This window comes from Balaenoptera borealis (assembly GCF_965194805.1).
Source record: "Balaenoptera borealis genome assembly, chromosome: 10".
Taxonomy (NCBI): domain Eukaryota; kingdom Metazoa; phylum Chordata; class Mammalia; order Artiodactyla; family Balaenopteridae; genus Balaenoptera; species Balaenoptera borealis.
The window spans coordinates 58,777,050-58,802,716 of record NC_138874.1 but is presented as its reverse complement, the minus strand read 5'-3'; the positions used below and the strand labels follow the sequence as shown (position 1 = coordinate 58,802,716).

At 54.8% G+C, this 25,667-nt stretch overlaps 3 protein-coding genes across 37 annotated transcripts in view; 2 read left to right on the top strand and 1 right to left on the bottom strand.

The window, feature by feature from the left end:
• The window catches only part of CAMK2G (calcium/calmodulin dependent protein kinase II gamma), a 54,307-nt gene extending 51,717 nt beyond the window's left edge, over positions 1–2,590 (top strand). For all 18 annotated transcript variants that reach the window (XM_082406678.1, XM_082406667.1, XM_082406679.1 and 15 more), the window contains one exon: positions 579–2,590. The gene's annotated coding sequence lies outside the window, so the exon portion shown is untranslated. The remainder of the gene's footprint in view (positions 1–578) is intronic.
• A 380-nt stretch (positions 2,591–2,970) lies between these two features.
• NDST2 (N-deacetylase and N-sulfotransferase 2) lies at positions 2,971–11,353 on the top strand. Of its 10 annotated transcripts, none has more exons than XM_082339712.1 (16): positions 2,974–3,317; positions 3,967–4,064; positions 5,463–5,504; positions 5,590–6,935; positions 7,130–7,217; positions 7,537–7,691; positions 7,877–8,062; positions 8,323–8,451; positions 8,583–8,765; positions 8,852–8,948; positions 9,319–9,442; positions 9,570–9,744; positions 9,943–10,113; positions 10,219–10,328; positions 10,530–10,632; positions 10,727–11,353. In XM_082339712.1, exons 4-16 carry the CDS (start codon positions 5,931–5,933, stop codon positions 10,850–10,852), a joined length of 2,652 nt encoding a protein of 883 aa, XP_082195838.1. In that variant the 5' UTR covers positions 2,974–3,317; positions 3,967–4,064; positions 5,463–5,504; positions 5,590–5,930; the 3' UTR covers positions 10,853–11,353. The 10 variants fall into 10 exon arrangements, with proteins under 10 accessions (XP_082195836.1, XP_082195843.1, XP_082195841.1 ...); XM_082339711.1 differs by having other exon boundaries at positions 3,967–4,068; positions 5,466–5,504; XM_082339717.1 differs by having other exon boundaries at positions 2,972–3,317; positions 3,967–5,504; positions 10,219–10,291; positions 10,727–10,864.
• A 123-nt stretch (positions 11,354–11,476) lies between these two features.
• On the bottom strand, positions 11,477–25,652 carry ZSWIM8 (zinc finger SWIM-type containing 8). 9 transcript variants are annotated; one of them, XM_082339700.1, is made up of 26 exons: positions 25,153–25,652; positions 22,888–23,041; positions 22,550–22,644; positions 22,206–22,378; positions 21,923–22,030; positions 21,729–21,810; positions 21,488–21,608; positions 20,891–21,092; positions 20,567–20,742; positions 19,192–20,185; positions 18,301–18,432; positions 17,991–18,170; positions 17,705–17,888; positions 17,394–17,492; positions 16,673–16,797; positions 15,985–16,225; positions 15,728–15,886; positions 15,395–15,623; positions 14,928–15,217; positions 14,550–14,773; positions 13,518–14,009; positions 13,085–13,268; positions 12,799–12,975; positions 12,519–12,638; positions 12,085–12,195; positions 11,477–11,954 (listed from the first exon to the last, which is right to left on the bottom strand). In XM_082339700.1, the coding sequence occupies exons 1-26, from the start codon at positions 25,358–25,360 to the stop codon at positions 11,494–11,496; spliced, it is 5,721 nt and encodes a 1,906-aa protein (XP_082195826.1). In that variant the 5' UTR covers positions 25,361–25,652; the 3' UTR covers positions 11,477–11,493. The 9 variants fall into 9 exon arrangements, with proteins under 9 accessions (XP_082195826.1, XP_082195827.1, XP_082195828.1 ...); XM_082339701.1 differs by having other exon boundaries at positions 22,131–22,378; positions 25,153–25,649; XM_082339702.1 differs by having other exon boundaries at positions 13,109–13,268; positions 22,131–22,378; positions 25,153–25,649.
• Positions 25,653–25,667: the final 15 nt, after the last annotated feature.

Genomic DNA, 25,667 nt, shown 5'->3' with positions numbered 1-25,667 from the left:
GAGGAGGAAGAAGAGGTTGAGAGGTGGCATTGGGGGAGGATATATGGGCCATCCCAGAAGAGTAGCGAAGGCTGGACAGTGTGGTGGTTGTAATAAGTCATGCTCTGAAGTCAGACAGACTTGGGTCTGGCTCCTTGACTCCAAATTGGGTGACCTTGGACAGGTTACTTCCCCTCCCTAAGCCTCATTTTCCTCAGCTGTCAATAAGAAAGAAGGAGGGACTTCCCTGGCGGTCCAGTGGTTAAGACTCCGCCCTTCCACTGCAGGGGGCACAAGTTTGATCCCTGGTTAGGGAACTAAGATTCCACATGCCCGCAGTGCAGCAAAAAAAAAAAAAAAAGGAAGGAGCGGTGCCTACCTCCTTTGTTGTTGTGAGGATTAAACAATATACTTGTAAGTAAAGCACTTAGTAAGTGCTCAGCAAATGTGAGGCAGTGTTATGTTTAAATACTAGCTTCTCCCCCATCCTCCACCCTCTCAGGCAGACTTGACCACGTGTGTAGTGTGTTTAAGTCTCTGGAACTCCTCTGTGTGGGTATTGTCCTCTGTTCTGTTACCACGTCTGTTCTGTTTGACAGGGGCATAAGGAGATCCCAGCCGGAGGTCAAACCTTCGCAGCCAGTGGCTCTGGAGGGCCTGAGTGACAGCGGCAGTCCTGTTCGTTTGAGGTTTAAAACAATTAAATTACAAAGCGGCAGCAGCCAATGCACGCCCCTGCATGCAGCCCTCCCGCCCGCCCTTCGTGTCTGTCTCTGCTGTACCGAGGTGTTTTTTACATTTAAGAAAAGAAGATCGTTTTAAAAAAAAAGGGATCCATACCGTGATGCGTTTTAAAACCACCGATAGCCCTTGGGCTAGCAAGAAGGCAGGAGTTTGTGTGATGCCCATCCTGGCACAAGCAATGGGCTCACCTACCAGCCCTGAAGAGGTGAGCTCAGCCTCTGGCCTCCATGGACTCAGGGGACCAGGCAAGAACTCTGACAGAACTTTGGGGGCTGTGATGTGATTACAGTCCCTGAGGTGGCCTACCTGCCCCAGGTCTAGGAATGGACGTCTTCAGAATTTGTATACACGCCTAGAATGAGGCTGATGAAGAACATCATGGCCAACAGACCTACTTGGGAGAGAACGCGGAGCTCCCAGCCTGCCGTGGAGGCAGCTGAGAAACAGTGGCCTCAGGACTGAGAAGCAGGGCCCGGACATTGCTGTACTGTACCATTTAGTATAGAAGGGAAGAGAATTGGTGCTGCAGAAGTGTGTCCGCTACAAAGCTGATGAGAAACCTCGTGTTAGTCTGACATGCACTCACTGACTCATCCATTTCTATAGGATGCACAATGCACGTGGGCCCTGCTATTGAGGCCCCATCCTTGCAGCTGGGAAGTGGGAGGGGTTGCCGCTTTGCTTCGTGTTTGTTTTCTTATAACTTAGCAAGAGAGAGCCGGGCCTTGGTCTGGGCTCCCCCTGCTGCCTTTGGCAGTTGTGTTTCCGTGCTGATTTGGACCATCTTTGTCTTGCCTTTTCATGCTGGTGGTCCCTGTGCTGACCCTCATCTGGGCCTGGGCCCTCTGCCAAGTGCCCCTGTGGGATGGGAAGAGTGAGGCAGTGGGATTGAGTGATGGTTGTTTCTATGCATTCAGGCTGCCCTCGGGGCTGCCTCCCTTCTTACTCTTCCCTTGCTGCACGCCCATCTCTTTTCCTGTCTTTGAGATTGACCTGACTACTCGGGCAAGAAGAGGTATCCTCTATAAAGAGACCTCTTTACTGACCAACTGAAGTATAGACTTAACTGCTGGACAATCTGCATGGGCATCACCCCGTCTCTCACCTGCATGTACCCAAAAGAGACGTCCAGAGCCAAGGCTCCTACATTCATTGTCCCTCTCTGTGCTCAAGGAGTTCCATTCCAGGAGGGAAAAATTTATACTCTAAGCAGATAGCAGAGAAGATAATGGAGGAGCAATTGGTCGTGGCCTTGGTTTCCCCCAAAACAACCGTGCAGACCTGTCTGCACAAATGTCTGCACTATTGGGGGATAGATGGGTAGGCCCCAGCTCCCTGGACTGCCTTAAGGAGGCACAGGAGCTGGGAGAAGAGGCAAAGCTACAGGTTTACCTTGGAGCCAGCTGAGAAGAGAGCAGACTCACAGGTGCTGGTGCTTGGATTTAGCCAGGCTCCTCCGAGCACCTCCTGCATGCCCCAGCCCCTGGGCCCTAACCCTTTCCTGCCCTGCAGCCTGCAGTACCACCACGCAGACACCCTTCACCACAGGGTTTGGTTTTGCTGGCTTGAAGACAAATGGTCTTAGAGTTCATTAAGACCCATAGCTTCATATGGCTGCTCCAGCCCCACTTCTTAGCATTCTTAATCCTCTTCTGGGGCTAATGTCAGCATCTATAGATAATAGACTATTAAAAAAAAAATCACCTTTTAAACAGGAAATGAGAAGGCATTTGATGCAGAATTTTTGCATGATGACATAGAAATAATTTAAAAATAGTTAGTGTTTGTTCTGAATGTTGGTAGACCCTTCATAGCTTTGTTACAATGAAACCTTGAAGATATTTAATAAAATAACCTTTAAACACTCCATTGTGTTACTGCTGTTGGAGGCTTATGGCCAGAGGCTTAGATTTAACAGCTTGGGTTACAAGGCTTCAGGTGGAGAGATATACCTTCTCCCACCCTTTTTGGGCCCATTTTAGAATAAGACTTCTTCATAAACTCATCAGCCTCCAATTAGTCCCCCGGGCTGCTGAGGCGAGTTTGGAGCGGGGGGAAGAACTCGGGCCCTTAGCGGGTGAGCTCGGAGTCTCGCCCCGCCCCCGGGCCCCGCCCGCGTCCAGGACAGCCCTCCCGCCCCTCAGTGGGCCGGCCCGGCTCCCCCTCCGCCGGGCCGAGTGGAAGAGCCCACACCCTCGGCCCGCCCCGGCTCCGGGAGCCTCGGCGCCGACGCTAGCCGGACCGTGCCACTGCGCAAGAAGGAGGGGGGGGTGCCTCTGCCGGGGCGCTCGGAGCTCGCCGTCTATGAGGCTGCGGCTCGGCCGAGCGCTGCGGAACACCGTTCGGCGGCCCGGCACCTCGGCCGCGCGGCTGCCCGGCCCGGAGGCGGGGGGGGGACCCGAAGGGGGGCCGCGAGCGGCTGCGCGCCTCCTCCCCCCGCTGGGAGCGGTGGTTGGGCCCGGCTGCGGCAGAGCGTTCGCTCGGAGATGGCGGAGCTGCCGCGACGCGGCCCGAGGCCCCGAGAGCCGGGAAGCCGGGCAGCCCCGGGACGTGGCGGAGCCCGGGGACAGCGGGGACGCCGCCCAGTCCGCCGGGTGAGCCGCCCTTGAGGAGACCCCCGCTCAGAGTGTGGCCCCCACCCACGGTCCCCGCAGTTCTCCCCTCACAGACTTCCCTCAGTGTGGCCACCGAAACCGCCCGCAGGGGCGTCCCCGGCCGCCCCTCGGGGCGGCTTGCGCTCCCCTCCCCCGTCCCTTCCGCAGGCCGCCCTGGCAGTGGCCTCATTCCCCTCGGCTCGTCCCCTCCGCACGGGGCTCCTCCTCCCCTCGGGGCTCCCCCAGTCCGACGCCCGCCCCGATGTCGCCGCAGACTCCTCCGCGCGCCCCTTGCCCCATTCCGTTTAATGCTCCACGGTCGACTCTCTCCATACCCACCTGTGAGCCCATGTTCCCACTAGCAGGGCCCTCCATCCGCGACCCCCGTGTGCCAGCCCCCCACGCCCGTGTCGCTGCTCGGTCCCCCTCCTCCCGCGGCATCTGCACTGCCGCTCTCCCAGCGCGGGGCCCACACCCCCGCTTTCCCCAGCCCCCACCTCCCCACCCCGCTGTTGCTCTCCTCCTGCTGCTGCGCGCACATTTAGCCCCCTCCCCGCCGCGGTCCCGCTTCAGCATTTATCTTCCTACCCCACATCCTCCCCCAGTACTCCCTCATCACCCCTTCCCTAAATATTGCTGCTTCTTCTAGGTCCGAAGCTAAAATGCACTGGTTAAGACCAGGGCTGGAGCCTGACAGGCCTGACGTTGAATCCCATTTCCTCCACTGACTGAGCTGTGTGATCCTGGGCAAGTTACTAAGTTCCCTAGACCTCAAATTACTCATATGTAAAATGGGAATATTAGTTACCTCTTAGGGCCGGTGTGAGCATTAAATATATGGAAAGCTCTTAGAAGAATGTCTGGCATAGTGTAAGCCCTCAGTAAATGTTAACTCTTATTCTTAATCTCGTGGGTGATGCACCCCCAGTATCTGCTTCCCCACAGTGACTTCTTCACACTACTGTGTTTACCCCAAAAAGTTTCCTCTAATTCTTAGGATTCATCCCTTCCCATCACCATTTTGATCTTTTCCCAGCTCTCCTTTCATGCCGATTAGTTTTACCCAGGCCAAAGCAGAACTATTCTTAAGTTGTCTCTCTCAATTCTGAAGGACCCCATCTCTGCTTAATCACCCGGAGATGTATGTGGGGGGGTGGGGGGAATGTGTGGTAGAGAGAGATCTCCAGCCACTGGCCTTAACTTCGAGTGACTAAGGTGGGGAGAGTGACGGTAAAGCTTCTAGAAGCAGTTTACTTAAGGAAAAAATTCTCCGAAGTTAGGTCTCCTTAAAACTATTTTCTGATCTTACTGTTCTTACTTCTTCTCTATTATTGATTGGATACTACTTAAGCTCCTGTTCTCTGTCATTCAGCCCCACTCAGTTTGCTCTGGTTTTGTAACAGGACTCAATCCCTAATGTCTCTCCAGGCTAGCTCAGGACCTTTCTGAGCTGTTCAGGGGTGAGGGTGTAGTACCACCTAGGCTAAGTTAGGAAAGAGAACTGGAGTGGATAGGGAGACAAACTCTGGACTCAGCTTTCTAGCTTTTCTTAGGTGCCAGTGATGTGGCCTGCTCTGGGGCTACATTGTTATCACCCCTCCTGACACTGGCACAAGTGAGGTAAAGGGGGGGATGGGTAATTTTTCACAAGCAATGGAAAAGAGAATCCCCAGGTTCTGGGTTTGGAAGGTAATAGAATGATTAGCTAGCACCATTTCTCTTCCCTCTTGAATTTCCCCACCATAGTGTCCACCTGACTGCAATTTCATTAGTGCTGTTAGCCTGTGGTGTTGCGTTTGATAGATGAGGAAGATTAACAGACACATGAGTTTCCTCTTATCTGATATTTTGTTGGAGCACGGGACTTCTGGGGCTTTCCGTCCCTTCTTCACAGGACGAACAGAGCTCCTACTGGCTGAACAAATGCTCTGTCATGGGTTGGGAACTCCTTTCAGAGCAGGTTCATTTTCAGCCTCCTGGGCTGTTTGGCCTCTTGTCGATGGGAAATTTGTTCCCTTCCAGACCTTGGATATACTGCTTCAATTCTGAGCTTAGCTCAGGGAGGAGAATTTAGACAGTATTCTAAGAAATGGAACAGGCTGTGAAGCTAAAGTATGAGACTCAGATTATGTTGTTCTTCTACAGGAGTTTTTTTTTTTGGAGAACAAACCATCCTGTGAGCAGGAGGTAAGAGAAATGGGGTGAAGAGAGGAATGGATTAATGACACAATTTCAAGGAGAGAAGTAACCCATTGATTTCTCTGTCTTACAGGTAGTGAGGGCAGAGATTGTGAACTTTGCTGACCTCTGATGTGAGGAGCTCAGCCAGGACCAAAGGTGGAGCCTGGCTAGATTTGCATCCTGAAGCCATGGGCCAGTGGGCCATGGTGACCTGAGACCAATGGACTCTGTCCAGTTGCCCCCTGTTGCCCCTTCTACCTCCCCTATCCTATACTAAGGGGACTTGTTTCCACCTTTTCAGGGAACTGACCCTGCAGGAATCCCTTTCCCCTCTTTTCATATCCTTCTACCCTCCCAAGAGAGCCTCAGCCTATAGAACTCCTACCTCCCATCCCCTAAGGTGGTCCCCGTCCCTGCCTCACCTCCCCCGCCATGCTCAAGCTGTGGAAGGTGGTACGCCCAGCTCGGCAGCTGGAACTGCACCGCCTCATACTGCTGCTGATCGCTTTCAGTCTGGGCTCCATGGGCTTCTTGGCTTACTACGTATCCACCAGCCCCAAGGCCAAGGAACCATTGCCCCTGCCCTTGGGAGACTGCAGTAGTGGTGGGGCAGCTGGTCCTGGCCCTGTACGGCCTCCAGTCCCACCCCGGCCCCCCAGGCCTCCAGAGACAGCACGAACTGAACCCGTGGTCCTTGTGTTTGTGGAGAGTGCATACTCACAGCTGGGACAGGAGATTGTGGCCATCTTGGAGTCTAGCCGTTTTCGTTACAGCACTGAGCTGGCACCTGGCCGAGGGGACATGCCCACACTGACTGATCATACCCGTGGCCGGTATGTCTTGGTCATCTATGAGAACCTGCTCAAGTATGTCAACCTGGATGCCTGGAGTCGGGAACTGCTAGACCGGTACTGTGTGGAGTATGGTGTGGGCATCATTGGCTTTTTCCGAGCCCATGAGCATAGCTTACTGAGTGCCCAGCTCAAGGGCTTTCCCCTTTTTCTACATTCAAACTTGGGGCTCCAGGACTACCAAGTGAATCCTTCTGCCCCACTACTGCATCTCACACGCCCCAGCCGCCTGGAGCCTGGGCCACTGCCTGGTGATGACTGGACGATCTTCCAATCCAATCATAGCACATATGAACCAGTGCTTCTTGCCAGCCTTCGGCCAGCTGAGCCCCCGGTGCCAGGACCCTTGCCTCGCCGGGCCCGGCTTCCCACTGTGGTACAGGACTTGGGGCTTCACGATGGCATCCAGCGGGTGCTCTTTGGCCACGGCCTCTCCTTCTGGCTTCACAAACTCATTTTTGTCGATGCTGTTGCGTACCTCACTGGCAAGCGCCTCTGCTTGGACCTTGACCGTTACATCTTGGTAGACATCGATGACATCTTTGTGGGCAAGGAAGGAACCCGCATGAAGGTGGCTGATGTTGAGGTCAGTCTTTCTTTTTTCTGACTCACATTTCTTTCCTTAGAAGCTGTTTCAAGCCCTGTCCTATCAGACTCCCTTCCTTGATTCTGAGCTTGTCATAGGTATGCTCCCTGCCCTTTCTAGGCAAGAAGAATGCTACTTCTCATTTTTCTCCTTCTGAGTCTCCTGATTTCTCATGTCCCTGCTACTCTTCCCAGGCTCTGTTGACCACCCAGAACAAACTCAGGACCTTAGTCCCCAACTTCACCTTCAACTTGGGCTTCTCGGGCAAGTTCTATCATACTGGTGAGCTTATTCCCCTGCTCCTTCAGCATATCAGTCTTAGTTTGATCTGTCCCTTCACTGTCCATCCTCCTGGGCAGACAGGTTGGAGAAAAGGGGCAAGGTTTGGGGTCAGAATGCTGTGAGGAGCTAGCAGTGGGTATGAATTTAGGTTAGCATGGGCGGCTGGAGGGCAGGCTGGCAATCGGGAAAATTAGTCGGTCTTAGGTGGGCAGAGGTCAGCAATGTTGTCCCAAGGATGGAAAGTGGTCAGTGTTGTTACAGAACAAAGGAGGGCACAGGGGCTGACCGGCTGTGGTCAGTGGTCAGTGTGTGGTCATAGGGACAGAGGAGGAGGATGCAGGGGACGACATGCTGCTGAAGCACCGCCAAGAGTTCTGGTGGTTCCCCCACATGTGGAGCCACATGCAGCCACACCTGTTCCACAATCGCTCCGTGCTGGCTGACCAGATGAGGCTCAACAAACAGTTTGCTCTGGTGAGACCCTTGGATCTCTTCCCCGTACTTTCTCCCAAAGATGATGCTTCCTTTTCAACCTTACCCTAAGGGGGTACCCTTTCCCTGCCCTTTCCATTTTTCTTTCTGTGGAGGCATCCCCACCCTCTTTACCCTCTACTCCCCAAACCTCACCAGGTCCTGGTGAGAGTCTCTGCCATTCCCAGGAGCATGGGATTCCCACGGATCTGGGGTACGCTGTGGCCCCCCACCACTCCGGCGTGTATCCCATCCACACACAGCTCTATGAGGCCTGGAAATCCGTGTGGGGCATCCAGGTGACCAGCACTGAGGAGTATCCCCATCTCCGCCCTGCCCGCTACCGCCGTGGCTTCATTCACAATGGCATTATGGTGAGGGACTCCCAATACAGACTTGGATCAAACTCCCACATTTGGACAGCCTCCAACCTGCATTGTCCAAGTTCATCCATATAATCGGGGGTAGGGGGTGAAAAGTCATAAAGCACATAGCAAGAGCTTTGTTGCTGTAACTTCAGACTGAGTCCTCTACAAACCCAGGGAATCCTAATGCCTCAGGTCTTTTGTCCTTAATCTACTTCTCATTCTACCTTTCAAATCTCATCTGTCCCTGTTTGTTCTTTTCCCTTCAGGTGCTGCCACGGCAGACGTGTGGCCTCTTCACTCACACGATCTTCTATAATGAGTATCCCGGAGGCTCTCGTGAACTAGACCGGAGCATCCGAGGTGGAGAACTCTTTCTGACAGTGCTGCTTAATCCGGTAAGGTGCCGAGAGGAAGGGCTAGAAGACTGGACAGCCAAAGTGTTTGCATACTGAGACTTTTGCTCACCAAGCCCACTTCTGAAGTGGGGTAGGCTCTCCAAATCTGACATGCAGGCACCCCCTTTCAGATCAGCATCTTTATGACTCATCTGTCTAATTATGGAAATGATCGGCTGGGCCTGTACACCTTTGAGAGCCTGGTGCGCTTTCTCCAGTGCTGGACACAGCTGCGCCTACAGACCCTTCCTCCTGTCCCTCTCGCACGGAAGTACTTTGACCTCTTCCCTCAAGAGCGAAGCCCCCTTTGGCAGGTATAGGTGGAGCTCAGGCTGACCTAGAGACGTGATGGGGGTGGCCGTTGAGGAAAAAATTATCTGATTCTTGGCCTCATTTTCAGAATCCCTGTGACGACAAGAGGCACAAAGATATCTGGTCCAAGGAGAAAACCTGTGATCGGCTCCCCAAGTTCCTCATTGTGGGACCCCAGAAGACAGGTGAATCATCCTTAGCCAACTTCTGTTGCCTTGCCTTAAACCCAAAGAATTCTTTGGCCAAGAAACTCCCTTCTCATACCCACCCCTCATTAATCTAGTCCTTTGAGTGATTCTTAACCTGGTTATATATCAGAATCATCTGTTGAGTTTTTTTTTTTTGAAAGACCCACAAGTGATTCTGATGCACAATCAAGGCTGAGAACTACCATTTTAACCCTTCCCTGGGCCTCTCTCAGGCTTTCCTTTTCTCGCTCTAGTTTGGCCAAGGGGTATTTTACCACCCAGAGTGATTATTTTCTCACCTCTTTCAAGCTGATGTTGTTGAGGTGGATTCTCTCCCACGATGGCCTGGACTTTCTCTCCCATTTAGGGACCACAGCTATTCACTTCTTCCTGAGCCTGCACCCAGCTGTGACTAGCAGTTTCCCGAGCCCCAGCACCTTTGAGGAGATTCAGTTCTTCAGCGGCCCTAACTACCACAAGGGCATTGACTGGTGAGACCTGGAATGCTTCTCAGGACACTCCCTTCCCCTAAACTCCCCCCTTCCAGCTTCTACCAGCACAGATATTTGGCCTCTTCACTCTGCAAATTCTCTGCCTCTCCTCTCTACTACTTCCTAGGTACATGGATTTCTTCCCTATCCCTTCTAATGCCAGCACTGATTTCCTGTTTGAAAAAAGTGCCACCTACTTTGACTCAGAGGTTGTACCACGCCGTGGGGCTGCCCTCCTACCGCGAGCCAAGATCATCACTGTGCTCACCAACCCTGCTGACAGGGCCTACTCCTGGTACCAGGTGAGCCTGCAGCTAGGCACACATCAGAGCTTAAGAGAGGTGGTGACTGCTAGAGAGACAGAAAGGAATGAGAGTAGGGACACTAAACTAGTGCCTTGGGGAGGGGTGCCTATGCTGTCTGTTCACTAGACCAAGAGTAAGGGCAGAACAATGCTGTCAAATCACCAATTCCTTGCCTTCCTGTTCCTTGTCCTTCAGCATCAGCGAGCTCATGGAGACCCAGCTGCTCTGAACTATACCTTCTACCAGGTGATTTCAGCCTCCTCCCAGGCCCCTCTGGCACTTCGCTCCCTACAGAACCGTTGTCTTGTCCCTGGCTACTATTCCACCCATCTGCAACGCTGGCTGACATACTACCCCTCTGGACAGGTACAGTTCCCCAGTAGCCCACATGGGGGTCCCCTTCCCCTCCTTTTTCCTTCAGCCCAGAGGCTTCTAAGGAATACAGAGGGAACCACATCCCTGTCCCTTTAGTTGCTGATTGTGGATGGGCAAGAACTGCGTACCAACCCAGCTGCCTCAATGGAGAGCATCCAGAAGTTCCTGGGTATCACACCCTTTCTGAACTACACACGGACCCTCAGGTGGGAGAGCATGACCCAGGGGAGGATGACTCTGGGGGAAGTGGGGAAGCAGGTTGACCGTGTCTGTCTGGAAGAGACATGGATTTACCCTGTCTTGCAAGGAGAGACATGTGTCCCTCTGGGCTGGGAGAGGTAGTGTACATTTATGAGGCTTGGATTTCTTTTCTCTCTGTCACCTAATGGCCTCTTCTTGTTGAGCAGGTTTGATGAAGATAAGGGATTCTGGTGCCAGGGACTTGAAGGTGGCAAGACTCGTTGTCTAGGCAAGAGCAAAGGCCGGAAGTACCCAGATATGGACACTGAGGTAAGCAAAGCCAGGGATAGGGTATCCCTTTCCACCTGTAAGATCTGATTTTGTCCACTCCTCACCATTTCTGACTTCATTTTTCTCCTGTTAGTCCCGCCTTTTCCTTACGGATTTTTTCCGGAACCATAATTTGGAGCTGTCGAAGCTGCTGAGCCGGCTTGGCCAGCCAGTGCCCTCATGGCTTCGGGAAGAACTGCAGCATTCCAGTCTGGGCTGATGTATCAGCCTCCCGTACCAGCAAAAGCCCCCTTCTTCCCTAAGGGGCAAGCCCAGAGCAGGGCCCACAAGGGGGATTAGAGTGGCCTGGCCCCTCCCCCTTCTACCTCAGTGGCCTCGAGGCCTGGGATGGCTAAGGGAAGGGCATCCCTTTCCCATAGCTCTGGGGTCTAATAAAGGGGCTTCCCTTGATACCCCACAAGATGGTACTAGGCACCTCTGGCCCATGGTCTTGGAAGGTGGGGGGGAAATGAGAGGGTCCAGGCAGGGTGTAGAGGAACGTATTAATCCAGTGCTTTCCCTCTTTATCCCCAGCAGTGTATCTATCTATAGTGGCCGTGGGAGGGACCCCTTACTGTGGGATCAATGGGATCTACCTGTGGCCCGGCCTCTCTAATGTCATTCACATTGAATGGGGATGAGGTCGGACGGTGGCTCATAGAGCTGAATATGAGCCCTAGCTGTGGGCTAGAAATGAGTTTAATAAACATCCTTATTTTTCTGTTTTGTCCGCCTCACTGGAGTGGGAGAAACCTAGAATAAAGCAAGTATCAAGACTTTTCCTCTGCCCCAGTTCAAGGTTCATCCACACATGGAGGGAAAGAAGGGAAAGGCCCAGGCAGACGAGAGTAAAAAAGAAGTTTATATATTTATAAATGCCAAATAAATACCAGAGGCCACCCAACGCCCCCTCCCAGACAGGGCTGTCTCCCCCAACCCTAGGCTTCTAGGGTTTGAGACATCTTGGCCCCAAGCTACAGCCCAAGAACAGCTGCCAGTCTGGGCTACCAGGGAACTGAGTGGGGATGATCTGTCCAGCCAAGATTCATTCCCCCTTTGTGAGGGGCCCCCATAGCCACAGGCCTGTGTCCCTGTATAGGGCCCTAGGGGGGCCAGACTCAGGGGGAGAAGGTGGTCATCTCGAGTGAGACCCGCTGCCACAGCTCCTTGGTCTGTTTGCTGCGCTTGAGATTCTGCAGGATGTCGTTGAACTGCATCATGCCCATGGGTGTCAGGCAGAAGGCGCTGCGAGCACTGCGGATCGCGTTCACAAAGTCGTCGTAGTCGGCAGGGGTCAGGTGAATCAAGCGGTGGTGGATGTACTGGAAGATGTGGGGAGCCACTAAGCCACTAAGCACAGAACCAGGTCCCTCTGCCCTGGCGTCCTGGGTGATCTGTTCCCTGCCTGCCCAGGAGGTGTTCCACCCTGCTCCATACTTCCTGGGTTATCACCTGCATGTATGCCTGCTGGCAGCGCTGCACCAGCTGGTGGAAGGCCGGGGCACGCAGGTGGTTGTGGGCATGAGCGGGGCTCAGCCGCTGCAGCGTCTCCATGACGATCTCCTGCAGCACAAACGGGCTCAGCACCCCCTTGGCTGCCCCCACACAGAACTGGTGCACGTAGTTCACTCCTGGGGGGCAGGGGGAGGGGCATGAGACGGGGGTGGCCACCTCTGCCCTAGGGACCCAACTTTAATCTCTCAGCTCTGGCCTGGCAGAGAGCCTCCCTCCACCCCAGGAGCTGAGGTAGCCCCCCGCCCCTCGCGCACGCACACGTACCCGACCAAGGCCTCAACTCTGAGCAAGAGCTAGGAAGGAGGTCTGGGATGGGAAGGTGGGGGAAGCAGGTGAGGGCGGACAATGGTCCTGGGGAGGGGAGGTGTTACCCAGCTTTGCTGCCAGCCCCAGCAACCATTTGACATCATCAGTGTAGGGGGGGGAGCGGGAGAAGTTGTTGGGGTGATCATTGTGTGCCCGGCGACCCAGCATCTCCAGTGCCAGCATCCCTGGGAGAAAAGGGTGGGCACATGGTGAGGGTGCGTCCTCCACCCTCTACCTCAGCCTGGTACCTGACCCCACGGTAAACCAATTAAGAGGTATGGTGGGGAGGGGTCATGGAAGAGCCTCTGGCTGCAGGTAGGGGCACAGGAAGGGCCCTCCTCTCACCGACACGGTAGGCGGCGTGCAGGTGGTGTAGGCTGTGCGGGTTGACAGGCTGACTGTGAGTCTCCTCCTCGGGTGGTGGAAAACCCCCGCTCACCAGAGGGCTGGGCTGTGTGGGCAGGGCAGGCAGTGAGGCACCCTGGATGGCCGGAAACGTGGAAGCTGGATGGACACTGCTCACTGAGGGCGGGATGAAAGCCACGTGAGGAACTGAACCCAGAGAGGGACAGAGAGGATTCCCTCCCCTCCTCCCCTCCTCCCCTGCCCGGTGTGCCTCCCCTCCATTCACCTGTTCCCTGTCCCCACAACTCACAGGCCACACTGGTGGGCAGTGGGAGCCCTGGCTCTGTGTGGTAGGGATGTACTGTGATGGGTGCCATGGAAGGGACGGGGAAGGACACAGCAGTGGCGGCAAGTGAGGGGGGAGTCACCGAGTAAGGGTACTGAGCCCCCAGGAATGCAGGATGCACACCCTAGAGGTGGGAAGAAGAAAAAAAGGAAGATTTCAAATTATATTAGGATGCAGCTCTTCCCCATTCGTCCCACAGCTGGGTATCCTGCATTTCTTATATCTTAGTTGGGCTGGGTCCCCCGACTCCCGCCACCTCACCAGGACTCTTGGACAGCCCTGTTATCCTCCCGGAGTACCCCACTCCAACCCCCCGTGAACTCCCAACGTGCTCCCACGTGCCCAATCTCCCAGTAGAACATCGCATACTCACCTGTGGGTATGCAGAACTGGGCACAGGGAAGACGGCAGGCCGGGGCATATGAGGCATGGGGTGGGCGGGGTGAGCTGGGTGGGTGAGGTATTGAGGGCTGCAGGGCAGGTGGGGCTGTAGAGCAGTGTAGGGGTGCAGGCCAGGGGAATGACCATGCCCCAGTCCTGGACCCGGATATAAACTGGACCCCACCGAGATGACTGGCACCACTGTGGCTGCTGTCACTGCTGCTGCCGCCGCCGCCACTGTAACCGGCTCAGTCCCTGGGCCCCCCCTGCCCTCAGGCAGCCCCCGCCCAGCCTCCCCAGCTGCCCTGATCCCACTGGCACTACAGCTTGTAGCCCCTTCACGGGCTGTGGATGAGCCACCTGCTGTTTGCTCATATAGCCAGAACCACTGGTGAGCAACCTCAAACAACACTTCAGGGTATACGCCCCCACCCTTAGCCGCCTCTTCCACTGCCATGCAGGCCTTCTCCAACATCAGGTTATCCTGGAAGGGAGGGGCAAAGAGGGTTAAGGGGGAAGGGCTTTACTCAGGGACAGTTTTAGATGACATTCCAATGTCTCCCTCAGAGTTGGCTGGTTCCTGGGGAGGCATCTAAGGTCAGGGCCAGTGCTCAGAGTCAGTGTCAAGAGCAGTGAATGCTTCACACAGACAATGAACAGATACTTGTTGACCAGTAGACGTCAAGACCCAGGTTACAGTCCCAGTTCCAAACTAATTTAGCTACTCCCAGCCAAGTCCCATCATCTCCCTGAGGCCTTCCCTAAGGACTCCATCCATCCTGGTGATCATCTTGGTCCCTAGACTGTAGGCCACATTTCCTTACCTATGAACTAGGAATAATCCTGTTCTCAGAGTTGTAAGGTAAAGAATGTAATAGATGTGAAAGCACATTACTATGTCAAGTGTCACCATGAGAGGACCACCTGGATAGTTTGTGAACTCCAGGATATGGGAATCAGGAGCTGGACCCAACCTCCCTGCCCAGATGTCCCAAAGCAGGTCCGCAATTGCCTGTAAAAATACCTGCTCCTTGCACTGCACCAGGGCCCGCTGGATCTCATTGGGGTTCAACGCATGGGCATGAGGCAGGCAGCTTAGGGCTAGTTCCGCCGCCGCCCTCACCATATTGGAGTCTCGTGCCCGTGATGCCCTGTCAGCCAGGGATGCAACCTCAGGGGGTGTCAGGTGCCCATCCCAGCATTCTACCAGTATAGTCAGGGCTGCGCTGCCAATCTCCATTGCCTGGCCTTCAGGAAAAGGAGAGAAAAGCAGAGTGGGGTTAGCACGGGCAATGGGAATGGGAATGGCGTCTCTCCTATCAGGTCAGTAACTCCACAAGGATAAGACTTATCACCATCGATTAATCCCCTTCCCATACCCAAATCAAGATGCTGGATTTACCTGTAATCCAGGAAACGTGGGAAGAATAAGTACGTGAGAGCCAGTTGGGAGAAACAAAGTTGTGCAGGCCAAGGGCGTAAAGCCCAATCTCGAAGGCGCAAAGGTGCAGGTTACGGTGAGGACCCTGGTGGCCCCCTGAGGAAGATGGATGTGTGAAAATGGAAGTGCTGCTGTTGCCCCCTGCCTTGATCAGCACCGTCTTCGCCAGCTCGAAGTAGAAGTGTGCAGCTGCCTCTGACGGCTGATTGGGTACATGGGGGGCATGACTCTCAGGACGGCGGCCCTTGTACCTGAAGGGGCAATGGGGTAGGGACAGGGATTGGGGTTTCTCTGAGGTGGGTGTCCAGGTAGGTTGGAAAAGACCAGGGTAAGTGAGGATGCTGACGGAGACAACAGTTGGATTACACTAGGGATATGGTTCGCGGGGTGGGCCAGGTCAGAAGACAAGGGTATTTCTTCCCACTGACCTGCCAACTTCAACTGTCTTCGCCCGGGCCCCTCCACTGGCACTGGCCCGGCGACTTCCGCTGGAGGACGAGGAGCCAAGGGAGTCTGAGGAAGAGCTGCTAATGCTGTCACTGTCCTGTCCTCGACCCCAGGAGGTAGGGGCCCAGCCCCCTCGAAGTGGCCTCCGGCTTAAGGTTGGGGAGCTATCCGACGTCGTTTCAGGGGCACTGCTGTCAATGCTGGCCATGCCTAACCCCCCCAAGACAAGTCAGTCTCAGAAGTCAGAAGCTCCAGAAGTCAGACTCCAACCTTCAGGAATATCCTTCCCTCCATGTCATCCCACGGGTTGTTACCTGTGTGCTTCTTCTTAGGCCGCCCTGGTGAGCCCCAGCCCCGTCCATTGTAGCCTCCACGGCTGCCAAGTGCCAAGCGGCTGGGAACCTTTCCCTCTGGTCTTGGGGTCAAAGCTGCCTCAGATGGGAGACCCTCACAGGGGGAATGTGGGGAACTCTCTACGTAGGGAAGACAGGACACTGGGATGAGCCTGGGAAAGGGGGGCCCAACACAGCTCCATACCACTCATCCCCCCAGCCCAGTGCCCCCACCTCACCAGGCACATTCTTCTCTGTGAAGCCCTCAGTGGGGCCTGGCCCAGCCCCTGCCACACTCCCTGGCTGAGCAGGCCCTGCAGAGGCTGAGGTCAGAGGTTGCAGGGCCCCTGGGGCAGATGGGCCCCCATGCTTTGAAGGAGACCTCTGGCTGGCTGTGGCCGGGCGGCTAGATGAGTAGAACGAACTCAGTGTCTGTGGTTTATGCGTCTGGCTCTCTCGGTCCAAGAGTTTGTCTAAGATCTGAAAGACAGAGAAGCGGTGACTGGATGCCCTTTAGCTCCTGACTTCTATTACTTTTCTTTCTCCTTGAAACAGCTTAATACTTCCTCCTCAGGAAGGCTTTCCCAGTTCTAACCACAGGAGAACCTGCTGGAAGACAGGGGCTGGCTTACATATCTTGGTATCCCCTATAACATTTACCACAGGACTAAGTATGTTGATATTCAATATATATTGAATAAATGAATGAATGAACAACTTTATGCCCCCTGCTTCTCTTCTTCCACCCCAAGCCCAAGCATTCCTATAAGAACCATTGGTCTCTCATGTTCTTTACAAGGTGTTCCCAAGATTCCCCCGGTATCTCCTGTAGGTAGAATAGCCCTTCCATTATACTAGAAACCCCTGAGAAAGGTGATAAAATTTGCTCTCTCTGCCTGTCGAAATCCCAGTACCTCAATCCCTTACCTTTTTGAGTTTGGCCTGGTCGTCTTTGTAAGTGATCATTAGTGCTAGGGCCAGGTCACCCTTCTCCCGACGTGTGCCTTCACATAGCAGGGGATGCTCTGCCTCACTCACTGTTGTCTTCATGCCTGTGAGAAAGAGACGCTCATGGGGGTTGTGAGTGGCCATAACTCGCAAGACAGCCAAGGGTAAACAGGCCAGGGCTCCCCAGCCACCAGCATGTGAAGTAAGGAGTTCTCCTGGTCCAACCCCCATTTCCTATGGAAGGTGCCCACTGCCTAATACATCCAGCCTAAGCTCTGGTCTGCTTTTTAAGACCTTCATAATTTGGCCCTCTCTATCACCCCAACATATCCATCACTTCAGGGAAGTTGGGCTCCCCACTCTCATGAAGACTTGATTGCCCCTGTGTCTTTATTCACAGCGTTTTGTCGCCCTACCTAGAACTTAACTGATCTTTTAACCCATATTCCATACTCTATCCCCTTCTTAAGGCCTTTCCCTAGAGTCCTGTTTTGCTGTCCTTATAACACCCAACATTCATAGCCCACGTTTTTGCCCTCAATTCTTCAGTCTCATAGGCACTATGTGTCATGGCACATACACGTCATGCTGGCTTTCCCCTTACCATAGAGCCCCTTCAGAAGAGGGCCCATGTCTCATGCACTTCAAGGCCTGGGCCCGGCTTAGCTCACAGACGTGCTCAAGACACTGAGAGACTCACCCAAGGCAGCAACTGCTGCTTCAAATCCCAGCTCCTCATCCCCAGGCATCTCGTTGTTCCAGTTGCGACTTGGGGGCCGGGAACCCGTGGGAGAAACCACTGGATAAAAGTTGGGGTAAGGTAAGCAGACAGAAGCAGCATGGGACAGAATGAAAAGGGAAGAAACCCAAGACGCTCATCATTCCAGACCCTTCCATGAAGCTGCCCGATGCTTCTTACAGGCGATTCAGAGCCTTGGGGCTCTTGATTTCTCTTTAGAGAAAGCTACCCCTGCCCCAGTTCCCCACTTTCTGTAGTGTCAGGCATCATACCTGGAGTACAGAGAACATCAAAGATGAAACTGGCCAACATGAGAGGCAAAACAGGCCGATAATCACAGAGTGTCCCCTCCCGAAGCTCCTCTGCCCGGCAGCGCACGGTACTCATCTCACTCGGACCCAGAGGAATCTTCTTGAGCAGGGTGGCCACCTCAGACTCCTGATATGCCAGCTTCACCTGAGGGCATAGGGAGGAGCTAAGACCTCAATCACCCCAATGGAGATCAAGGTGTGAGTGTCTGAGGAGATGGCAGTGCAAGGTTCAGATAGAACCTCTGACCTCCAAGGCCTTGGTGGAAGCTGGGGGCCGCTGTAGCTCCAAGGCAAACATGCCCACTCGGAAGGCCAGGTTGTGGTGCTCTGGGCGCTCACTTAGCACCGTTAACAGGAAGGCCGCCTTGGTCAGGGTGTTGGTAGCCACCCAGGTCTGACGGCTTGTAGATACCTTGTTCTTCTTGCCCTAAAGACGGAAGCACAGGAGGCAGGCAGATGAGTCTGACTCGCCTTGGTGGAGGGAGGAGACTCTAGCCTGGGGTGGGGCGTGGGAGAGGGTTATGGGTAACTGGGGAGGCAGGGGGGTTCTCTCTCACCTTGGCAGGGGGCGGCTCTACCTTGAGGTCAGGTGGGTTGGCTAGCAGGTCCTGGGCAAGCTCCACGGTGAGGCGGGAGGCCTCACTGCTATAGCCGTGCGCATGCAAGGCCTCAGCACAGGCAAATAATATCTGGAAAGAGGACATGGGCACCAAACATGTTGCAGGACACCATACTCACTCATGCAGCAAATATCCCATGAGCACTCGCTATACACTGGGCCCTATGCTAGTCCTGGGTATACCACAGAGACTCACAGCCCATTAGAGAAACAGACACATAAACACACAAACAGGTGTGAAGCTGGCTACTACTGGGAAAGGTCCAGAAGGGAGCAGATGGGCAGGATACCTCAGTGGGACTTGGGGCAGAGGGGCAGTCTCAGGGAAGACCTCCTAGAGGACATGATCTCTAAGATCTCTGAGGCCTGAAGAAGGAACAGGGGCTAACCAGGTAAGATGAGGGAAGAATATTCCAGACAGAAAGGCCAATCCGTACAAAACTATGGATGTAAGAGAGAGCATGGCAAGCTACGGGAATGGCTCAACTGAGTGCAGTGTAACTGACATAGTAGCTAGATGAGGCTGGAGAAGCAGGCAAAGTTCAGAACAAGTGAAGCCTCAGAGGTCATGCCAAGGACCTTCATCTTCACCCTAAGGGTAATGGGAAACCACTGAAGAGTTTTAAGCACCAGAGTGACAAAATCATACATTCCAGGAAGATCAACATGGAGAGAAGAGAATGGACTGCAGGCAGCGAGGCCAGTTAGGAGCCTGCTGCAGGATTCTAACAGTCACACAACAGTCCTGTCACTCGCAACCAGAGGCAGGCGGTCCCTCTCCCAGCTATGGCTAAGAGGCACCCTCAGAGTCCCCTCCAAGCCCCCTCACCTCCATGCGGCTCTCCTGTTCCAGTGGCTTCAGTCCGGCAAACAGGTCGTGTTCCTCCCCAGCCCCGCCCTCAGCCTTCTCCTCCTCGCCCCCAGCCCCATCCTGAGCGTTCAGATAATACGCCTGGTAGTCATCCTCCTCCTCTCCAACCACAGGGGCTGCCTCTTTGGTTTTAGGCAGCCCATTGCCACTCTCATCTGTGGAAGCGAGGTCGTCCCGGGTACAGAGCTCCCTGGGCAGTAGGCCAGGGGGGCCAGCAGAGGCTGTGGAAGGCTCAGGCCCTTCTGAGAAGTACACGCCACCATCTTCTTCATAAGTATCTGGAGGTTCAGGAAGGAAGGTAGAAGGGCCTCGGGAGCCACCAGGGTGAGGGCAGGGTGGTGGGCTCTCAGGGAATCCACCAAAGGTGCTGGCCTCTGCGCCCAGGGCCAGGCTGCTATCATCCAGGCTCATCTCAGCCAGATCCGGCTCCAGGGAGCTGTCTTCACTGCTCAGCCGTCGCTTGCTCCCGCTGCCTGCTGAGCCCTTGCCCCCACTGCCAGCCCCCCCCAATGCTTTGGCTTTGCCCCCACCTGGACCCATCTTATGCAGAGCCTTATCTCCCCCCTCGGCCGAGAGGCGGCGGGGACCCCGCTGCGACGAGAGGACCCCCTCACCCAATCCCTTGCGCTTGGCCCCAGGCTCCTTGGGCCGCACAGCTGGCTCGGCAGGAAGAGGGCGGGGCCGCTCCCGGGATTCTTCCAGGCCCCCAGATCGGGAGGCACCTGGTCGAGGGGGCAGGGCTCGGGCCCAGCACAGGGCCAGCTTCCTGTCAGTGGCACTGTAGGTGACACCGGGAAGGGGGTAGGCCTCTTCCCAGTTGAAGTAGCAGGCCTCCACCGCCGGCCGGAAGCCAGGGAAGAGCCGCTCCAGGGTCTTCTTGTGCTGTCCCCGCTTCACGTTCTCAATCACCTTCAGCTGCCACTGGCGCAGCTGCACACACAGCTCCCGGCGGCTGCGGGAACAAAGCGGGGGCAGGTTGCCAGGAGGGCGTGTGGGGCCTACACTGCACCGAGCAGGGACGGGAGGAAATGGGGAGATGGTATTCCCCGGAAGCGGGGCACAGGGAAGGACCCCAGGAAGCGCTTCTTGAGCCAGCCCCATAGACATCACTCGAATACTCAGGGATTTGGGAAAGTGGGTTATTTAGAGGGGCGATGGAAGAGAGCCTCTCAGGAAAAGAACTCATAAATCACTGGAAACCCTAATGCTCAGCACCTCCCATTTCCCTAGGACTAGAAAAACGGTACGTGTGTCTATGTACGGGAGATGAGGGCTCGGTCTGTCCAGGGCTGGCCCCATCTCCGGGCGGTGGTGAGCCGTGGGGGAGACTCACCGCTGGGGGCTGAGCGCAGGGTCCAGCACAGCCAGCCTCCACAGTGTGACCATCTCGTCACACATGCTGGCGCACGCGTGGGCTGCCACCTCTGACTGCCCGTTGCTGCGGCCTGTGTGCCCACTGGCGCTGCTGTGTGAGGCTGAGGTGCGCACGCTGTACCACCAGCCTGTTATCTGGAAACAAAGAGGGCTCTGAGATGAACCTAACAACTTAGAGGAAGACAGAGGAGCCCCACGCAGTGTCCCTGTCAGCAAGAGGGGAGTGCGGTTAAGGGAGGGAGAGGATGCGCCAGCACGGGCCTCCCGGGCTCTGCGGGATTACCTGTTCGTAGGTGAGGCACTGGTCGGTGAGGATTTCCAACAAGGGGGCAGCATTGCTGTCCCTCCGCTTGAACATCTCCCGCACGATGCTAAGCAAGTTCCAGACTCCCTCTGGCTCGCGGCCCCTCAGTGGGCGCAGCAGACATGCCCATTCAGCAGCGGCCGGAGGCTCCGTGGAAGACAGATACATGGAGTTCACATCACTGTGAAAGTCGCAGAGTGGAAAATGATGACCCTAAGATGGGGCTGAATAAAGCAGGTGAAAGAGCAACAGGACTTTGACACAAAAGGGGTCAAAATACAAAGTACAGGGGACAAAGTATGACCCAGACAAAAATTCTTAATCGCCCTCTGCCTCAGTTTCCCAATCGCTGAAAGGAAGCAAAATAACTCCTGCTCTACCTAAGGACAGACCACTCTGTGACTACATAAAATTATCATCACCCACTGATCTCACTAGTGACATGTATGCGCCAGGCAGTGTACCAGTGAAGGGTGGGAGAGGTAGGCATTACTAAAACAAAGAAACTGTCCATGGCCCGGCCCGAGGGATGCGCCCCTCCCACCAAAGACACAGGCATGAAGAGATCCTGTTTACCTGAACACCACAGGGGAGGGGCCACAGAACTTGTGCAGTGTCTTCTTGATGTTGTCAGTGAGTGTCGATTCATCCAAATACCAAGTACTCTGATCGGAGGCAGAGGGCCCTGCTGTGGGGTCTGGGGGTGACAGGCAGTCAGTCACCTAGAGGTAGGAGCCTGGATTCGCCTTTAGTAAGTGGCGCTCTGCACCCCCAAGCTTGCTTTCTTCCTGCTGCCCTTCTTTCTCACCACACTCACCTGGGGCTCCACATACTGTATTAATGGCTGTTGACTGGGAGGAAAGGAGTTCATCCAGGAGACGCTGGGCTGTGGGCAGGATCTGAGGGGGAAAGGGACACAAAGGCAGAAGTGACCCAAGGAGGCCTGGGCCTAACAGGAAGGCTGATATGCAGCCCTGGACTAGTCAGAGAGGGTGTGCCAACCTCCCTCACCTGCTGAGGGAGCTCACTGATGAGGTACTGAGCAAACTTCTGCAGCTGGTCCCTCTGCAGCCGAGACAGGGACTCTGACACTGGGGCCCGCAGGCAGACTGCAGAAGCCTGAAGGGAACACCGAGAGAAATGAAACAATCTGGGAAAAGGCTTGCTGACATCGGAGGTGGGGACAGAGAGGCAGAGTAGGGGAGGAGAGGGGGCTCACATTGTGGCCAGGCATGCAGCAGAGAAGGGGGGGTGGAGCGGAGAATAGGGCCAGGATAAATTGGGAGGGCCTCACGTTGTGGATGCGGAAGAGACAGAGTGCCACGACGTGGGTGCACCATTTGGCCCCAGCCCCACAGGTGCAGCTGCAGGAAGTGACCCGGCAGCGGTCAAACATCACAGCCACGTTGTAGGCCCCTTTGGGGGGGACCATCTGAGGTGGCACCACTGTAGCACTCAGGTGGAACCCTGGGGAGAAACATCGGTATGGTCAGGGAGAGCCACCAAGACACAGTTCTCTGCCCTTGACCCTGGCCCTACAGTTCTTCAGACAACCCGCTCCAGCTTCTTGCAGTAGTTCCTTAATTCTTAACACGGGGTGGGAGGAGCAGGAAGTACCAACTGGTGAGGGACCCTTACCAATCTGCAGGGGGTCCTTCACAGCCCTCATGCGGAATAGCTGATCCCCTCGCTGGAACTCATCTGCACTGCCGTTGGCCAGGCAGGAATACAGTCTGGGAGTGAAGAAGACATGGCCACAATGCAGCAAATACCCTTCCACAGACCCTGTCAGAAACCACCATGCCCCGGGCACTCTCCTCAGTGTCACACCGTGCTGGGGAAAATCCCAGGTACTCCCTGCCCCGGCTGCCTCCTTACCGCAGCCCCAAGTACGGTGCCCTTTGTTCCGTGGGAAGCCCAGCGCGCGGTGTGGAACATCAGGACCCCACTCCCCACCGTCAGTCCTTTAGCCTCACCGAATATCCTCTTCATTCTCAGGGAAGCTCCAAAAAGCAATTCGGAGTTGGAGCTGCTCAGGCACCGGGGGGTAAACTTTCTCCACCACTTCAAATGGGATATGAAATGCCACCTGTTTTGCTGACAGCTCCACCAGTGGGATCACCAGTCCATCTTTGGAAACGAAGGTTGAGGTAAGGGGAAAGAGGAGGGGAAACAAAAAGGGCCATGATTACTTGGCACCAATGCCAGTGCCACATCTTGACGCACCCCACCCCCCCTTCACTATGAAGGAAAGAGGACATCTGGATGAAAAACCAAGGGACCCTCCTGTCAGGATACACTAACCCTTAAGACTCCATCTGGGGAAGGGGAGCTAAACAATCCCCAGCCTACAGCCTGCTAGAAGATACCAGGGATATCCCAGAAACTCCTGGCCAAACAGGTGTGTCCCAGGAGCCTAGCAAGTAATGAGTCTCACCTGGCTTGTCATCTAATTTCCCATATACCTAGCACTTGAGATTCATATTACATTGTGTATATATCTCCCCTGGCATTCGCTTCTCTAATTGCTTTTACTGTCCCTTTCTTTTTCACTATCCCTTTTTTGTTTGTTTGTTTTTACTATCCCTCTAAATGACTCCATGCCTCCATCTAAGGAGGGAAGATAGGCCAGAGCACGGAAGAGTTAAGAGAGGGACCTCCAGAAGCAAGAGAGAGTCTGCACTTCCTTTGGCACACCTGAGCCCTGGCTTCCCACAGTGGATGCCCTGGGGTGTGGGCTGGGGGTGGAGAGGTTACCCCAAGGGAACCTGGCTGCCACTCACTCCTGGACTCGCCTGGAGTAAGATGGAGTGACCATTCAAAGTTTCCCACACTGTTTTTATCAAAAAGCAGTGAAACGCAACAGACTGCATATCTCACCAAATTGCTAGTCAGATTAAAAGACATATACAAAATCATGGTGCTGAAAGGAACCTTTCTAAAAAAAAAGTCAATCTTCTTATTTTATAAATGAGCAACTGAAAAAGGGTAGGGTTGGCGGGGCGGGGGGGGGGGGGCGGAATGCCATGCTTTCCTAGATTTTAACCTGTTCAGAAAGATACCAACATATTGAAAATCTTCACCACCATCTTCAGTTACTTCCCTCAAAGTGAGGAGCTCTAAGCCTACCCGCACATGCAAATATGAAAGAAGCAGAGAGCCCATAGAAGACCCACAGCGAAACTACCTATGATGTGTGTGTGTGTACAGGGCATATGCTATCTCTCCAAATGAAGGTAAATATTACCACTCCTAAACAGTGACACATGTAAATTTCTCTCTGTCCCTAAGGGGTGCTGGAAATCTCTCCGGGGCCGTTTGGAAAACAGAACCTTAGAATCCAGAGTAGAATCACAAATTAAACCCCTCAACTGGTGAAAAAAGTCCACTTCCAATGAAGCTCAAACTGTGCCTTGAGGAAGGCAAGGAAAGAATATGGTGAGTCCTGAGTCTGCGGGGCTTCTGTTTTCACTCTCTTCTCCATCCTCTTTAATAAAAGCAAAATTCTTCACAGCACTCATCAGAAAGACCCAAGGATGAAAGAAACTCAAGTGAAAAGCAAGAAGAGTGTTTCACAAGACTCCAGAGTCAAGTACCCACACTCTTCCCCAAGCCCCAGATGAAGGAAATCTAAGGCTTTAGTACAGTGGTCCCAGGCTTGGCTTCTGACAGATGTTCAATATGGTCAGGAACCAAGCCTCTGATCTAAACCTATGTGACATCTCCTCTCGTAGGCCAGTTCACCTCCACTTTCCTCTGGGTGGAATCCCTTCTTCGTGCAGCGGGGACCAGAGATCATCACCTTGAATCAAGAAGCTCCCAATACACTTTGCAATGGGGTGACACACCTCAAGTGGTCACTTCTTCACAATCCGGCCCCTACCCACATTCTTTTCTATTTTCTGGCCTGCCTCAGGCTGAACTCGGTAAGTACTCCCAAGTCAAAGAGGGAATTCTTCTCCTTTACCCCATCTCTTACGGCAAATAAACGACAGAAGATCTACTTTCTGTCTTTAATCCTATCCAACCCAGGATTTCCCAGCCATCACTCCAACACACACACAAACACACACACACACACACAGGGAAGGTGTGGAGAAGGCAGCCCCAGGAAGACCGGAAAAGCGAGTCCTGAACAGCTCCCGAGCAGGGACAGCTTGGGACAGCTCCCGAGCAGGGACAGCTCTCGAGCAAGGCCGGAGCAGGGCCTGCCCGCTCCCCTCCTTCCAGCTCACCCTCACCTCGCATTCTGGTACCGCCACTGCCACCTCCGCCACCGCCGCCAGTGGGGGAATTGGGCCCCGCTGACTGTTTGCGCCATCCCCGCCAGTTCTGGCAGAGACTCTCGGCCTCGGAGATGAAAGAACAGAGCGAATCCTCCTCAAAGCGGTCCGAATCCTCGAAAGAGAAGCGCTCTCCGTCCTCCCACTCCGCGAACATCAGCTCCATGGGGCCCGCACCCCCCGGGGCCGGGTCCCCCCCCGCGGATCCGGGGCCTGGGCCGCCGGCCGGGGGCTGTGGGGAGGCCCGGGGCCTGAGGGGCGAGCCGGGGCTGGGGGTGGCCGGGGCGCTCAGGGCGGCCGTGCCGGGCGAGGATCTCAGGCCTGGGAGAGATACGGGACGGGGCCTTGCCCAACTGCGAGGTGTGAACGGGGATCGTGGCCAGTCTCCGAGATTCAAGGCCCGGACGAAGCGCTCGGCAGCCGGGGCCTCTTGGCTGCTGCGGCGCCGCCTCCCCCATCAGCTGATCTGAACT

Excerpts from the sequence above, each read along its gene's own strand:
- NDST2 (XM_082339714.1), top strand. The coding sequence starts at position 5,931 with ATGCTCAAGCTGTGGAAGGTGGTACGCCCAGCTCGGCAGCTGGAACTG. Across the intron at positions 7,218-7,536 it reads GGGCAAGTTCTATCATACTG|GGACAGAGGAGGAGGATGCA; the intron begins GTGAGCTTATTC and ends GTGTGGTCATAG. Across the intron at positions 9,443-9,569 it reads TACCACAAGGGCATTGACTG|GTACATGGATTTCTTCCCTA; the intron begins GTGAGACCTGGA and ends ACTACTTCCTAG.
- ZSWIM8 (XM_082339701.1), bottom strand. The coding sequence starts at position 25,360 with ATGGAGCTGATGTTCGCGGAGTGGGAGGACGGAGAGCGCTTCTCTTTC. Across the intron at positions 20,743-20,890 it reads AGTGCCTCACCTACGAACAG|ATAACAGGCTGGTGGTACAG; the intron begins GTAATCCCGCAG and ends CTTTGTTTCCAG. Across the intron at positions 15,624-15,727 it reads GCCTAAGAAGAAGCACACAG|GCATGGCCAGCATTGACAGC; the intron begins GTAACAACCCGT and ends TGGGGGGGTTAG.